This window comes from Aulonocara sp. 'chitande type north' Nkhata Bay, linkage group LG13 (genome assembly GCF_057382095.1).
Source record: "Aulonocara sp. 'chitande type north' Nkhata Bay isolate Kocher_YH1m ecotype deep benthic linkage group LG13, A_spYH_male_GT1.1, whole genome shotgun sequence".
NCBI classification, from domain to species: Eukaryota; Metazoa; Chordata; class Actinopteri; order Cichliformes; family Cichlidae; genus Aulonocara; species Aulonocara sp. 'chitande type north' Nkhata Bay.
In genome coordinates this window covers 12,596,456-12,613,946 of record NC_141356.1, presented here as the reverse complement: position 1 = coordinate 12,613,946, position 17,491 = coordinate 12,596,456, and the positions used below count along the sequence as shown (strand labels likewise).

The following is a 17,491-nucleotide window of genomic DNA, read 5'->3' as shown; positions in this document are numbered from 1 at the left end:
TACGTGACAGACTGGGGGATAAGAGAAAGAATACAAAGACATGTACATGACGAGGAATAGGACTGCAGATGTAGACAGCCACTGCCCGTTCCTGAGCCTGTTCTGCTACTATTTTGTTTTTTCTGTTATATAGGAATTTTATAACAGGGTTTTCCATCCCATTGTCACCAAGTGCTTGCTAGAGTCTTTGCTTTACAATATTAAACACCTTGAGCCTACTGCTGTTGTGATTTGGTGCAATATAAATAAAACTGAACTGAAAATTTAATTGAAAGCTCCGTCATGTCGAAACTAGTGTGAGGGCACAGCAATGTTCAGATCTCTCCAGAGATATTCAATCAAGTTTAATTCAGGGCTCTGGCTCAGCCACTCAAAGAGATGACAATACCTACAGACCTGCTGTTAAGGCACAACAACACCTTTACTTCCTAAGGAGGCTAAAGACAGCCTAAATCCCCTCAAACTGCTCATCAACAGATGCACAATAGAAAGCATGCTCACAATCAACATGTCAGCTGCACCAAAGGTGACAAAAAGGCACTCCAACATGTAGTGGAAACAGCACAAAACACCAGTGATGCACAGTGAGCATCTCTGGGTCTTCTCTACAACACTTGCTGTGTATAGACGACCAGACAAACTGAGTCATCTGCTCAAGCTATTTCCATCAGACAGGTACTTCAGAACAGACTGAAACATAGTTTCTTCCCCAGAACTGTATCAGCTGTATAATTTATTTCAAATGAAGAAAATCTAGATTTGAATGAAGGAAATTCATTGCTGCGTGCAAAAATTATGTTTTTAACATGTTTTAATGCTGTGTATCTTGTTCTATTTAATCTGAACAAGCCCCTAAAAACAGTCAGTGATCATTGTCTGCCAACTTCAGTAACCCTATGAACGTCACTGCTATTTACTTTCCTATCTTCATTTATGTTGGAAGTGATAGGAGGTAGCAGATAGCAGAGCTGTACATTTTAATTTTTTTCAGAAATCCCTAAGTCAGACCATGGTATATTATATTTAGATGGAAGCTAGCGCCCTGCTAACTTCTAACTCCATTAAATATAATAAATTCTGTTTTCATGGATGTCTGGATGTCAAACTTAACTGTTACACCTAGTAGAGCAGCCACAGTGATCATTTTATTACAGATGAAAGAATTTATACAGTTTTTCAACTCTCAGTAATGCTGCAGTAATCATTTGACTTAGGGATCTGCAGTGGAGTTTGGGCCCACACATGGCTAATGACGTCAGACTTAAAGACCGGACTGTGTGTGTATATGGATAATAGCAAACACTGAAATAAATTTTTTACACGCAGCAATTAATTTTGTTCGCTCAAATTTAACTTTTCTTCGCTCAAAATAAATTTCTCCTCAAAATTCAACACTTGTACTTGCAATTGTTTTTTTCACATAAACCTTTATCGAGTGGAAAAAAAGTTAGCGTTCATCCTCCAGCTTCACTGTGTTTATATTATGCTAACTATAGCTGTGTAGCTAGCCACCACACAGAACATCATTAAATATACCAGCTAGCCCAACTTCAGACAGTAACCCTACAGTAACTTGCTGGATCCGCTGTCCACCAGCCATGTGATGACCCTCCTTCCCCCCAGCCAAGGGAAATACACTGCTCTCAATAGAACAGTGCTACAGCAGTAGAGTGTCTCGTGAAACTCCTCTCTCTTTTGGGCCTGGGTGATGGTACCGCTCTCGAGCTCATGGAGAGCACGCTGTCCTTGCTAGGAACAGATGATGGTGGATTCCGCTTCGCTCATGTCTTCCTCCGACAGTTGCTGGTGCAAGGTTGACCTCGTCAACTCCCTGCTGCTGGCTGCAAAGGATTACCACCCTCTCGCAGAAGAAATGGGTCGCATTCTCCTGGCTACCAGGAGCTTTGAGATCCGGGCCATAGTTCGCGACTCACTGACAGTATCTCCCGCGCCCCCACCGAGCCTCAGACTCATAGTGGCTGGGATCGGGGCACCACAGAAAAGGACAGTGTTCTTACCATCAGCTTTGCAGTTTTAAGCCCCAGGGAAACGAGCCCGCCAACGCTCTGTAGTGGCCGCGACCAATGGCAATGAGGAAAGGCTGCTCTTCATAGAGGATTCAAGCTCGGGGACATGTTTTCTTGTTTTACTCCGGCTCCCAGAAAAGCCTCGGGAACTCTTGTATCGTCTTTGCATACCTCCCCAATGGTATATTAGTTGATTGGAGATTTCCTGCGTATCACCAGAGAGAGCCCAAATACCAGTAGTGGTACGCATGCCACCGTTTGAGAAAGACTGGAATAGAGAATGTGTTCAGGCACCTTTAATCGCTAGCAGTATGACTCTGAAGTGCTGTACTGTATGTTTGTAAGTTTTCTCCCCAACAAACACAGCAATATCAGTGAAACATTTTGCTGTAACCCACATAATTTCCTTAAGGATCAATAAAGTATTCTGATTCTGAGAAAAAAAAGAAAAACAAAGAACCTCAAACTACTCAGTTCTGATGAATCGCAGTAGTTTCATCATTCTCCCACTGACATTTTTGCTGATATCTGTGAGTCAATATACTGAGACTAGGGCAGGGCAATATGACCAAAAATATTTATCACGATTATTTGAAAATTTGTGGTAACGATATAACATATGCCGTATGATATGGCCCAGCCCTAACTGAGACTATGCTTTTTATTCCTCATATGCAATGACTGTTACTGTCTAAAAGGAAAAACTCTAGCATTAAAGTATAGGAGGAATCCATTACTCAAAAGGCCAATTACAATAACATTTTATACATAGCTCTGAATATCTTATACATATTTCCATACCATTTTTTTCTATGCATATTTCTGTATATATGAGCTCCAGTTGCGAATGTATATAGGACCACCTTGTGTCTTCCTTTTATATTTTATATTCCCTTTGCTATAAGAGCTGTGTAACACTGAAATTTCTTATCAGTGGGATAATAAAGGTTTATTCTATTCTATTCTATTCTATGCTAATAGTTTTGAAGGGTAAACAAACAGGTGCATGTCAGGTTAAAACCAAAGGATTCATCACAGCATTTCAGAGGGATTTGCAGTTAAGGTATACTGATGTAGATTTAGCACAGGAGTATAAATGTTCTCTTATTAAGCAGCTAAACCACTAACAAAAACTACCCTCTGCTCACACGAGTTTTCTTGTTTCCCTTCATTGGCTTCAAGTTAAATTTAGAAATTAGAAGTTTTATTAATTACATAAAACACTGACTAGGATCCTAAACAGACACAAGACACTACTATATGGTTCTGTAACGGGTTGATAGTTTAAAGTCTTAGGATACAGTCATAAATGCATCAATGTAGGTTTTCCTGCAGTCACTGATCACACCAACAGATTAGTCGTCTTCTTATTGATTTTTATGCTGTCTGACATCTTTATGAAACCAGGGAAATGATGGCCTGTTGGTCTTTAGATTAAATTCTTGTAATTGCAAAAAGTTAAAAAACAAATTGTTTTCTTTTCAAGATATTTTTTTAGTTTCACCAATGCGGCTTCAAAGAAATTTAACCAGCTTGCAAAACACCAAAGACTTTTTTGAACTTAAAAAACACACACAACCTAAACACAACCACGTCAACATTTAACAACAATATTATTAATAATACATTACACACTGTCATAACTGAATCAGAGGAAATTCAAATTCTACTGTAACTGAAAATTCAATTTGTGCAACACTTAAAGTATCCTTTCAAAAAAATGTAAAGGATAAAATAAAAACTAAATATGATATTTATATAAATTAATGACTGTAATGATACAAAATAAAAATGTTTCAAGAGCTCTTTAGATGATTAATATTTGAGTTTAAGATGTCTTCAGATGAAACTTCATCAATCTTTTCTTGGTGGTGACTGGAGTTGATCCCAGCTGTCATATGACATCCTGGACAGTCTTCACACCTACAGGCAGTTTAGCATCACAAATATATTGAACTGCATGTTTTGGTCTGCAGGAGGAAGTCAAAGAGGAGAACCGTTCATGGAGATCATGCTGTGGTCTTTCTGCTTTTTTCTTCTTCTTTTAGTCATCACTGTTTTTCTCCCTCTGTTCCTCTTCTTCTCCTCTCTTTCTCTCTCTCCCCTGCTGTTAACTTTCTCCCAATCATTACTTTCTTTCTTTTTTCTTTTCTGTCCCAGGCCCTTGTCTCTTTTGGTTATAATAACCTAAAATAAAAATTCCTAATACAGTTTTAATTTGACTATCAAGTGAACCACTATAGCAAAGTGTGTCTCATTTGCAGGCGTTGGAGAGGCGGAGGTGGAGTTAGGATCAGTGTCACTGGCAAGACCTGGGCCAGTGTGCCAGGACTCTATATAAAAATCCTTTAGGGCAGTTTTTTTTTTTGGGGGGGGGGGCTTTGAACTTTGCTTTTAACAGAATTACATGCACACGCTCCACCCATCCACTCGCTTACACTACTGATGGTACTGACTACACACACCACAGTTTTTCTTTTTAGACAGTGCGTTTTCTTTTCTGCTTTATTTATTTAAAAAATATCTCTTGGAAGACATTCCTATCCATGTCTGGGTTTTTTGTCATGGCCGTGCGGCCCGGTTCATGACAGTTTAGTTCTTTTTCTCCTTCAGACAATTCTGACTGCTACACTGTCGGACAGGACAGGGAAAGAATGTAATAAAAGTCCCCATACTTCCTGTTGTGAGGTGACATAATCACTGCACCACCTTCATGCTATTTAGAAGAAATTACAAAATAATTTGTACATTTTCGTTTACAACATTCAACTACTCAAGCAAACAATATTTCCTGTTACTCCCAGTTGGTGCAAAGAACAGGATTAGGTGATTGACAGTCTGAGGGGACAGCTAAAAATATTTGGAAAGGATGGTGTTTACTTATCTCACTCTTGCTAACTCATCATCTCTCCTGTCGTGTGACCCTGTTTCCTCTTTCCCCTCATCTCTGACTACATGATCTGACCTGTCTGTGCTAACATCAGTCACATCTCCTGTGTTGTTTCTCTCCATAATGCAGCAGCACAGATGTACCAGCAGCCTGTCAATGGGTCCTTTACGCATGAAAATACACAGAATGAAGTCCAACAATGAACTAAAAAGAAACAAGATCATAATGATAAAATCAATAGTTTTTACAGGGAAGCGTCTCTCAAAGTTCAAAGTTAACAGAGTGACTGCAGGAAGGTTTATGAGAAAGTAATTAAGCAGCAACAGAACCAAGGTTCCTACAGTTCTTCGTTTTTCTTCAGTGGGCACTGAGGTGGCAGCAGGCAGAGCTTTAAGTGTCCCAGCGAGACAGAAGATGAACAGGGGGGCAGGGAGGGCGGCATAAATAATTAAACGTACAAATTCATATGAAAATACAGCAAGAGCAACACTAACACTACAAAAGACCCAGACCAGAACACAGACCAGCACAGAACTCCTAGTTTGTCTGAGGCAGTCCAACAGTGGGCAGGCGATGAAACAATACCTGCAACACAAAAGAGAAACAAATGATGCTTCAGAGTAAAAGATAATGTTCAGAGACATGAAAGTGAACTCACTGAAACACAGAGAGGTACCTTTCCAGAGCAATGCAGGATTTGAAGTAAAGATTGGCCGTCATAGCGAAATAGTAAAAGAAGCATGCAATGACATCATGCATTATTATCCTCCAAAAGAATGTCATGCTGTGATGGATCAGAACGGAGATGATGAGGTTTGTGTAATAGATGACAGGAACCTGATATCTGTGACCCTGCAGGAAATATTAATAATTGAAACCATATTAATACAATAAGAAATTTGACATATTGCACATATTGCAGGTGTAGATTAATAAAAAAAATTTAAAAAACACCTAGCACGCCCCTGCGGGCGGTTTATCCTTCAAGCTCGGGTCCTCTACCAGAGGCCTGGGAGCTTGAGGGTCCTGCGCAGTATCTTAGCTGTTCCCAGGACTGCGCTCTTCTGGACAGAGATCTCCGATGTTGTTCTCGGGATCTGCTGGAGCCACTCGCCTAGCTTGGGAGTCACCGCACCTAGTGCTCCGATTACCACGGGGACCACCATTACCTTCACCCTCCACATCCTCTCGAGCTCTTCTCTGAGCCCTTGGTATTTCTCCAGCTTCTCGTGTTCCTTCTTCCTGATATTGCTGTCATTCGGAACCGCTACATCGATCACTACGGCCGTCTTCTTCTGTTTGTCTACCACCACTATGTCCGGTTGGTTAGCCACCACCATTTTGTCCGTCTGTATCTGGAAGTCCCACAGGATCTTAGCTCGGTCATTCTCCACCACCCTTGGGGGCATCTCCCATTTTGACCTCGGGACTTCCAGGTTATACTCGGCACAGACGTTCCTGTACACTATGCCGGCCACTTGGTTATGGCGTTCCATGTATGCCTTGCCTGCTAGCATCTTGCACCCTGCTGTTATGTGCTGGATTGTCTCTGGGGCATCTTTACACAGCCTGCACCTGGGGTCTTGCCTGGTGTGATAGACCCCAGCCTCTATGGATTTTGTGCTCAGAGCTTGTTCTTGTGCTGCCATGATTAGTGCCTCTGTGCTGTCTTTCAGTCCAGCTTTGTCCAGCCACTGGTAGGATTTCTGGATATCAGCCACCTCCTCTATCTGCCGGTGGTACATACCGTGCAGGGGCCTGTCCTTCCATGATGGTTCCTCGTCTCCCTCCTCTTTCTTGGGTTTCTGCTGCCTGAGGTATTCACTGAGCACTCGGTCAGTTGGGGCCATCTTCCCAATGTATTCTTGGATGTTCGTTGTCTCATCCTGGACTGTGGTGCTGACACTCACCAGTCCCCGGCCCCCTTCCTTCCACTTAGCGTACAGCCTCAGGGTGCTGGACTTGGGGTGAAACCCTCCATGCATGGTAAGGAGCTTTCTTGTCTTTATGTCAGTGGCTTCTATCTCCTCCTTTGGCCAGCCTATTACCCCAGCAGGGTACCTGATCACGGGCAGGGCGTACGTGTTGATGGCCCGGATCTTGTTCTTACCATTCAGCTGACTCCTCAGGACTTGCCTGACCCTCTGCAGGTACTTGGTGGTTGCAGCTTTTCTAGCGGCCTCTTCATGGTTCCCATTCGCCTGCGGGATCCCCAAGTACTTGTAACTGTCCTCTATGTCTGCAATGTTGCCTTCTGGTAGTTCAATCCCCTCAGTTCTGACTACCTTCCCTCTCTTTGATTCCGTCGTCGGTATCCGTAGCCAGTCTTGTTAATGATCTCACTGAGGGGGTTCAGGCCTATGCAGAACAGCAGTGGGGACAGAGCATCTCCTTGGTAGATCCCGCACTTGATGGTGACTTGTGCTATGGGCTTGGAGTTGGCCTCTAGTGTTGTACGCCACATCCCCATTGAGTTCCTGATGAAGGCTCTTAGGGTCCCATTGATCTTGTACAATTCTAGGCATTCCAGTATCCAGCTGTGGGGCATTGAGTCATAGGCCTTCTTGTAATCAATCCAGGCAGTGCACAGGTTGGTCAGTCTGGTCTTGCAGTCTCGGCTGATTGTTCTGTCTACCAGTAGCTGGTGTTTTGCGCCTCTGGTATTCTTGCCAATTCCTTTCTGTGTCCCGCTCATGTATTGACCCATGTGCCTGTTCATCTTAGCCGATATGATGCCTGACAGGAGCTTCCATGTAGTACTGAGGCAGGTTATTGGTCGGTAGTTGGAGGGGACCGGTCCCTTCTTGGGGTCCTTGGGGATCAGGACCGTCCGGCCTTCAGTTAGCCATTCCGGGTGTCTCTCGTTAACTAGCAGCTGGTTCATTTGTGCTGCCAGACGCTCGTGGAGTGCAGTCAGCTTCTTCAGCCAGTAGGCGTGAACCATGTCGGGCCCTGGTGCTGTCCAACTCTTCATACTGGAGACCCTTTCTTGGATATTTGCCACTGTGATGGTTACTGGACCCTGTTCAGGGAGGTCGCTGTGGTCTGCCCTCAGATCCTCTAGCCACTGAGCATTGCCGTTATGGGTTGCATCCTTCTCCCATATGCTCTTCCAGTATTGCTCCGTCTCCAGCCTTGGTGGTGCTGTTCTCTTATTGTTCCCTTGCCACTGAGAGTACACCTTTGCTATGTTCCAAAGGCGTGTAGTCTAACCACTACGCTATCCAGCTGCTATGTGTATATATATATATATATATATATATATATATATATATATATACCCAGCACGCCCCTGCGGGCGGTTTATCCTTCAAGCTCGGGTCCTCTACCAGAGGCCTGGGAGCTTGAGGGTCCTGCGCAGTATCTTAGCTGTTCCCAGGACTGCGCTCTTCTGGACAGAGATCTCCAATGTTGTTCCCGGGATCTGCTGGAGCCACTCGCCTAGCTTGGGAGTCACCGCACCTAGTGCTCCGATTACCACGGGGACCACCGTTACCTTCACCCTCCACATCCTCTCGAGCTATTCTCTGAGCCCTTGGTATTTCTCCAGCTTCTCGTGTTCCTTCTTCCTGATATTGCTGTCATTCGGAACCGCTACATTGATCACTACGGCCGTCTTCTTCTGTTTGTCTACCACCACTATGTCCGGTTGGTTAGCCACCACCATTTTGTCCGTCTGTATCTGGAAGTCCCACAGGATCTTAGCTCGGTCATTCTCCACCACCCTTGGGGGCATCTCCCATTTTGACCTCGGGACTTCCAGGTTATACTCGGCACAGATGTATATAGAATACAGACATGTTGACTCTGTCATGCTGAAGAGACGCACATAGTTGTTACGAGAGTGATCACATTTATCTTGTGTCAAATCTAAAGTGAACCCCATGAAGGATCCAGATGCAGTACCTGGCAAGGTGCTCAGAGCATGTGCCTACCAGCTCACCCTCATCCTCACCAGAATCTTCAACCTCTCACTAGATCAGGCAGCCATCCCATCCTGTCTAAAATCAGCCACAATCATCCCTGTGCCAAAGAAGTCTCCCATCACTAGCCTGAACGATTACCGCCCAGTCTACAGAGAGGAAGTCCTGAAGTTGGCAGCATGCTGTTCAGAGAACAACCTGGCAGTGAACACCAAGAAAACCAAAGAGGTCACAGTCGACTTCAGGAGGCAGAGTGTCGGCTGACCTCTCCCCTCCCTGATGGACATTTATTCCTCCCGCTGCCTCAATAGAGAGACAAACATCATCAAGCATCATCAAGCTGCTCTTGACGAAGGCGGTCGCACTTTTCTCCTCTCCTCTCCCTTAGCTTCCCTGCTTAGGCTCTTATGTCCTTGTCTAGTCTCGTGTTTTTTGTATTACTTTTCCCTGAACAGTCTCTCACAGTCTGTTCTCTAAAACCGAAAAGAGAATTATGGATTTGATGAACTGGTCTCTGAATGCAATTGACACCCCTTCTCAACGAGAAGTCTGGGTTCGGGTGAGCCTGACTGCTGAAGATATCTACCTATTCGGAACCATGATAACAGGGTTCTGGCTGATTGGAGCTGGCTTGGCCCTGGCTTATCGAAGAATTAAGGAAGCGGAACCGGCTGTTCAAACCCCCACAAGGCTGCCCGCTGGGATTGAAATGATGGGACGAGGCGTGAGTTTCTCAAAATGGGCTCATTGAGTGCAGCACGGAGAAGATCTTGGAGAGGCTATGGCTGCTGTGAATACTCAGAACAAGACCTCTGAGTGAAAAACTGGATTACATCTGGAGGGGCTAGCTCGAATGACACCTTTGAGCGCAAATTCGATCACATCTTGGGGAAGTGCACTGCGGTCGTGAGTTCTCAGAACCTGCTCTTTGAGCAAAAAGAATGACAACATCACGGAACGTAAGCTTGGATAACATCATAGAAAGCTCACGGCTCTCCAACGGGAGATTGAGAGACCAGTGTTGGACTGTTAGAGCAGCTTACAAATTCATATGAGTTGTTCGCACTGAAGTAAAAAGCACCATCACTTCATGCGGATACCCTCTCGGTGCCAGCTGCGGTCAAGGCTGGAGCCGAACAAAAACACCCTGATAACGACTGTGTTTAGTCTGTTCCTTCCCATTCCATGCAAGGCCACCTGGGTTGGCTGGAAGACTGTTTACTTAGCCTAGCAGGGTGAAGGACACTGTCTCAGCTGAACTCTGGACACGCACACACAGACATATACACTGATATGCACACACTCATCCCCCCTCCCTTTCCAAACGCCTTCGACACTTATTCCCTTCCGATGCTGATTGTATACATTGTTATACCTCTCTGACCTGTCTTCCCCATGTGATGTTTTGTGTAATGTATGTATGGTCGGAGGCCATTGCGTGCAATAGGTCGGCAGCCTTATGAAATTTCCCCTTCTGGGACTAATAAAGGTATATCAAATCAAAGGACGGCTCCCACCCTGGTTTTAACTTTTTCAACCTGGAAGTGCTACAGGTGCATCAGCACAAAGACCCACAAACTCAAGAACAGTTTCTTCCCAAAAGCCATAACCACCCTGAACTCACACATGCACCAATAAACACAGTTCCACGCCCCATTCCAAGTACTCCCTCTATAAACCACCACTGTAAATTAACCCAAACTGTATATACTAAACATTTCATTTCCTTTTTTTAACCGACTGTATATTTGCAGATTTTATATATATTTCCTGTAAATACTGTCTACATGTACATAGTGCTGCAGAAACTGTACACCCCCATCTCCCCCGCCAAACACACAAACACACACACACACACACACACACACACACACACACACACACACCTACCTACATATTTGCACTGAGTAGGAGATGCTGTGTATTTCATTGTACATCTGTATAGTGACAATAAAGGCATTCTATTCTATCCTATTCTGTTCAATAAAGAGATGTGACATATTTACTTACCTCACGGCACACACACAAGAAGAACAGTACGGTCGTGGAAAGGAAAATGCAGATCAAGATCCATATCAGCACGTTCCACATCGCTCTCATTTTTGTGTGCTGGAGTTCTGAAAGAATCTTCGACTGACTTTGAATAAAAAAACAGAAAAACAAACAAAAAAAACCCCATGAAATAGCAGGTGGTGAAAATGGTTTTCTTTTAATGTTGTGAAACTCACTGACACTGTGCAAAAGATTTAAGAAGCACTTGGATAACACACCGGACACCAATGGAAACAAAATAGCATCTTTGATTGAAATGAAAATGATAAACCCACAGAGGGCAGAATTCAAAGACACCCTGAAAATGAAAAGAAAAGAAAAACAATTATGCAGCAGGCTCCTCCTGTCTCCAGGATCAAACAACTAACTTATTTAAGGAAGCTTCTTTGTAGCAAATATATAAAAACTCATTTCGGGTGTGTCAGCATGTCTCTGTCAAGTAATATGTGACTGTTGGGGTTTCTTTCTAATAGTGTAGATTTTCTCTGACTATATGAAGCACTTTAAGGCAGCCAGTGTGAATTGCCATTATATAAATAAAACTGAACTGACTGACAGAATCAGGTATAGTTAGCGCATTATCAATACACACATTTCCATTCACTGTATTTATCCAGAAGCACAAACTGCAAACACAAAAGAAATGAGTACAATCGCATAACACTGACTGTCCTACTCATGAGGCTGTTTCATCATACTTATGCTCCTCTTCAAGTACAAACAATAATAATATTGTAAACATTGCCTTCACTGACCTGAGAACTGCTTTCAGTTGAACCGGAGTGTAAAATCTGTAATATGATGAGTTTGTCTTGAACGGGGAAGTTGTGGTAGCTGCACCCACCCCCACTGACATGAGGTCACACTCACAGCGCAGAGTAGATGGTTGATTTTTAACATAGAGTTTTTCTTTTTCAGGATGTGGCCCACCTTTAACTTTAATTTACAATAACTCGTCTTTCCAACTGTGTGTTTCTTAAAACCAATAAAGTGGCCACATGAAACTAATAGGAAAAGTAAACAATTTATCTATGATACTTATGATTTAGCTTTTTTTATACTTTAAATTGTTAACGACCAAGTTAGTAGTTCATATCTGATATTTTAAACCCGTAAAGCATTCATTGTTAATCCATTTTTCTTATAATTTATGTTCCCATTTATACCAGTGAATTCAGCACTTGCTTCAGATGGTTGATAACATCAGAGTTTAACAGTCTTTATGTTGAAGTTTGAAACTCTGTCAAAGAGAAGTGAACTAATAAAAATGCAGTTTAACGACACAGACGCTGTCTGGGAATTTAAGAACTTAACTGCTCTAACTACAGAGCTCAATCATAAAAGGAAAGATATTCTGATCTTATTTATATACTATTTAATTTACTCGACCCCCCCAGGGACAAGGCCTCTTCTCCCCTGTCATGCTCATAGAGTATGAATGCCTGAATCTGTAAAATGTCTAAATCTTACTGAGAGACTGAGGAAAACAAAATATTATACCTGATTAAGACTTCTGTGCCTTAGACATTACCTAGGTCAGTGTTTCCCAACCTTTTGGAGCTAAGGCACATATATATGTTGATATATTTTAAAGTGTATTAATCCCAGTATGGAAATTAAACCATTCACTCAGTGACACAGTGAGCAGCCACCAATCCAGTGCCCAGGCAGCAGTGTGTAGGGATGGTACCTTGCTCTGGGGTACCTCAGGATAGCCGTTCGGTGGATTGGAACCCCCGATCTTTCAATCAAGGGGCAAACGCTCTTCCTGCTGAACTATCTCCTCAACATTTCACATTAGAAAAATCACAGGCACATTACCAAACAAAAACGTCAGAAAAAGCTTATTGATAATTCCCCCTTGCACACCAGGCATAACGAATTTGGCTCGGTTTGTCCCAGTTTACCTTTTTTGCTTTCTAGGACCTGAGTCATCTGGGTTGGAATTTTCTCCATGACCCAGTTCAGACTGATTATCAAAGAAAAATGTAACTAAGACAGAAAAAACAGTCTTGTATTTAAACATACTGCAGTGTCTCATATCACCAGTGCAGTAAACTGAACTAAATAATTTTATATGAAAAGATTTAAAGTTTTTATTACATATTTTGTAAAAACTTTAAGAACATTGAACATACAAAGACTTCTTTATTGTGTTTGAACATTTGTACAAAACTCTTATCCATGTCACACATCACAAGTTTTTTTAAATGTTTGTTCAGTCCATTTATTAACAACAAAGGAGAAACGAGGAGATTAAGTTGCTGCCTCCTGCTGCAATATTTGAACCTGTGGTGAAGCAGCTTCATTACTGAAGTCACTGTCATCAGCTGCAATCCACATAGACATATATGATAAACATAATGAATTGTACAATGTTATTTCTAAAAATTTCCACAGAAAAAACAGACAAACTTTAGAAACAAAGAAAGATGACGCGGCAAAAATAATTACAAGCAAGACATAATTCTGGGATCTATGAAGTGTCAAAGCTGTTTATGAAATAAAATTTAAATTATTTAGACTGACACTCCAGCAGTTTGCAAATATGCTGTTTCTGCATGAAAAGAAACAGCATCAAGTCGACGAAAGGACTGAGCAGAATCAAGAAAAGACCAATGGATGGTAAACCAAGAATTAAGCAAATGATTGTGAGGAGGATGATTAGTAAGTAGTTAAAGAACAACAGAATCAAAATTCCTAGACTTCTACATTTTTCCTCAGTGGGCAGTAAAGTGGCATCAGCCAGGTGAAGGTCCGAGCTGAGCAGAACATGAACATGAACCATTGAGGACGGCATAAATAATTAAACGTACAAATTCATGTAAGACGAAGGCAAGAGGGACACTAACAATACAAATGTTAATGTATGTCTTGTTAATGTTGGTTTATAATGGAGCACTGTAACAAAAAAATAATTTCCCCCAGGGATCAATAAAGTATTCTGATTCTGATTCTGAAAAAGCCCAGACCAGAACACAGACCAGCACAGAACAAACTTGTTCCTTTGAGGAAGTCTAACAGTGGGTACCTGATGGAAAAATACCTGCAACACAAGAAAGACAAATTCTATTTATCATTGTATAGAATAACATGTTTATAACTGCTATACAGTATAACATGTTCAGAGACATATAAGTACATACACACACACACACACACACTAAAAAATTGACAGGTACCTTTCCAGAGCAATGCACAACTTGAAGTGAAGACTGGCCATCACACAGAAGTAGTAAATAGGATTAGCTATGCTACTTCTTGTCTTCAAGCAACTTAAAGAAGTCCAGACGCTTTGCTTTGCAAGCTCCTTTCACTACAATGACCTGGATGACTGAGAACCTTAACAGACATGTGAAGTACATGTAAAAACTGTAAAATGTAAAACATGTAAAACTCATGTAAAACTCATGCTGGATGCCTGTAATGACTGAGTATCGTGTTAGAAACCAAAGGATGCCACATAAAAACTGTCAACCTAAAGAGGACTGAATTCAAAGACACCTTGAAAATCAAGGGAAAAAATGATGCAGCAGGCTTGTCTATGTTGCAGAAATTTCATTGCAGAAATTCAAAATGGTACTCAGTAGTTTATATGCATCCCACATGTTGCTATGGAACAGTACATGCAATATGTACTGTTTATACCACTGGGGAAACCTGCAGTCAGCTGAGACTGAAGAAGTCACTTAGGTGAATGACGAAACGTTTCTCCCACTGAAAACTTTACGTCCAGATGAACAGAATCAACTTTTGGGTATTTATTTACCTGGATGATTGAGCTGAAAGATCAGTTGAAACAGTTTTTGTTCACTCTCTCTGGGGTTGTGATGTTGTTATTTATTTATTCATGCAAAGACAGGCCCCTGCACGGCATGTACCACCAGCAGATAGAGAAGGTGGCTGACATCCAGAAATCCTACCAGTGGCTGGACAAAGCCGGACTGAAAGACAGCACAGAGGCACTAATCATGGCAGCACAGGAACAAGCTCTGAGCACAAGATCTATAGAGACTGGAGTCTATCACACCAGGCAAAATCTCAAGTGCAGGCTGTGTAAAGATGCCCCTGAGACAATCCAGCACATAACAACAGGGTGCAAGATGCTAGCAAGCAAGGCATACATGGAACGCCATAACCAAGTGGCCGGCATAGTGTACAGGAACATCTGTGCCGAGTATGGCCTGGAAGTCCCAAGCTCAAAATGAGAGACACCCCTCAGGGGGGTGGAGAATGATTGTGCTAAGATCCTATGGGAGTTCCTGGATGGCCGTAGTGATCAATGTAGCGATACTGCATAACAGCAAGATCAGGAAGAGGGAATACGAAGCTGGAGAAGTACCAAGGGCTCAGAGAAGAACTGGAGAAAATGTGTAAGGTGGTTGATAGGTTTGTAGCATAAACCTATTCGCTGGAACGTTAAGGACAATCTGCTACGCAGCAAAAAGCAAGACACAAGGCACCAAAGTTCTCTGGTTCACTCATGCATGAGGGAGACCTGCTGGAGCCAAGTGTCGTTCCACCACTTGACCTCCATCAGACTCTCAGCCAGGTTCCCCATAGCACTCCTTTTATTGTGGTTACATGAATATGCATAGGGTCATTAACATATAACATCTTACATAGGTATACATGTGAACAAAGAATACTGTGTATGTGTGTGTGTGTGTGTGTGTGTGTGTGTATGTGTGATTTGTGTGAGGTCAAGATGTGACCCTGTGAAGACTCTCCAAACGCTGGTGCCAGGAGTCTAGCGGGTCCATCTGAACAAAAGGCTCTTATACTTAAAGAGATATACATATGTTTGCTATGACATATATCAACAAAGAGAAAATACGACCTCTCCTAGGAGGTGTGTGATCTATGCCAGAACACTCTGTAGAGGAGTGAACGCACTCCCCTCTTCACACAGAGTTGTTACAGACCTCCTAGGATGAGACATTCTTTCAATCTACAAATGATTATACACCTCTAAGCATATATGGTTAAATATTTCTTAATACAAATGACAATAATAAAATCTAAACCCATCAGTGGTCCCAGTGGTAATCAGAGCACTAGGTGCAGTGACTCCCAAGCAAGGCGACTGGCTCCAGCAGATCCCAGGAACAACATCGGAGATCTCTGTCCAGAAGAGTGCAGTCCTGGGAACAGCTAAGATACTGAGCAGGACACTCAAGGACCCCCCACCTTTCAGAAGCAGGACAACGACCCCAAACACACAGGCAAAGCCATTAAGAACTATCGTCAGTGTAAAGAAGAACAAAAAGTACTGGAAGTGATGGTCTTTATCTGCAGTTTGATGGCAACACTAAATAATATTTGTAAATGATGCTGTTTGATTATTTTCTCTGAATTTCTTTCCATTTTCTCTCTCCATTTCACTGTATCAACTGTCCTTCGTGTTACCATCAGTCACAGTAATGATCAACTGCTACATCTGATACAGTGTTGCCACCTGCTGCAACTGGTTGGGGCTGATGGGAGGAAGACAAAAAAACAAAAAAGACAGTGTGGAAGAGAGCCAGAGATGAATAATTAATAATTACATGCAGAATGGTGTGTAAACACAATGTGAGTGAAAAGGGTGAGAGAAGAAAAAACACTCTACTATGCAGTGTTAGGCCTATGCAGCATAACTGATGGGTAGTAAACACACGGCACAACATAGAAGAGGGCGTGGCTTACAACGCCAACTGTCTGCGACCTACAATGTAGTTTTGAGATCCTCAGAAGGCATCGTAATGTCCACTCACATATTTTTTCAAGTGATTTCAGTGGGTCAAATGACAGGGAGAATCAAGGTCTCACAATGGTTTCACTCGAAACCTCTCCTAATATGACCCATACTTTACTTTGCTAATCACTTTTTCCTCTCTTTCCTATACTTCCTTATTACATCACTAAGTCTGTTTCTCCTCTCTTCTGTCCAGAGGGTATAACAAACACCATCTTGCCCATTTCCCTCAGCACTAAAAGTTGTACGTTCTCAGTCCTCATGATACTCGTCCCTACTACACAGAGCCTTCCTCAACTATTTACTGAACGCTGTATACCAACTTTGTATTGCCTAGGTGGTTGGAAACAAGCCTTGATAGCTCAGCATGGATGAACCACACAAGATGATTAAATCCCTTCCTCTTTTTTCTTTCCTAAATAATTATCACACTACCTGTGTATGCTCCTGATGTTATAGCACTACATGTGTTCGTGTAAAGAGGTGGTATGAAGTCAGAATGAATATTTTAAACAAATCACTTAATTTAAATAAATAAATCTTTAAAGCAGGAATGCTAATTCAACACAACTACCAGTACACATGTGGTAAACTGATTTGGTACAATTTTAAAACAGTCTGCTAACGAGTAGTTTGAGGTCCAGACATTTCTTTAAATTTTGTTTGGAATATTATAATATATTTTCGAGGGTAAATAAAATGTTGTAGCTGATTTTTTGAAAAATGAGGTCAGAGGTTTTTATATAAAATCTGATATACAATGTGACTTCAGGGTATATAAAGTGACCCACAGCTTCCTGGTTTATGTGGAAATATGTGAGACTACTATAAAGTGCAATTATATTTATTTCAGTTTTGAGCT

At 42.2% G+C, this 17,491-nt stretch overlaps 1 protein-coding gene across 1 annotated transcript; it reads right to left on the bottom strand.

Moving 5' to 3' along the window:
• Positions 1-4,907: 4,907 nt before the first annotated feature.
• LOC147315795 (uncharacterized) lies at positions 4,908-10,931 on the bottom strand. The gene is made up of 3 exons (XM_086258755.1): positions 10,851-10,931; positions 5,594-5,769; positions 4,908-5,502 (listed from the first exon to the last, which is right to left on the bottom strand). The coding sequence occupies exons 1-3, from the start codon at positions 10,929-10,931 to the stop codon at positions 4,908-4,910; spliced, it is 852 nt and encodes a 283-aa protein (XP_086114881.1).
• Positions 10,932-17,491: the final 6,560 nt, after the last annotated feature.

Excerpts from the sequence above, each read along its gene's own strand:
- LOC147315795 (XM_086258755.1), bottom strand. The coding sequence starts at position 10,931 with ATGTGGAACGTGCTGATATGGATCTTGATCTGCATTTTCCTTTCCACG. Across the intron at positions 5,770-10,850 it reads TCTTGTGTGTGTGCCGTGAG|GGTCACAGATATCAGGTTCC; the intron begins GTAAGTAAATAT and ends TATTTCCTGCAG. Across the intron at positions 5,503-5,593 it reads TCCTGCATTGCTCTGGAAAG|GTATTGTTTCATCGCCTGCC; the intron begins GTACCTCTCTGT and ends TTTGTGTTGCAG.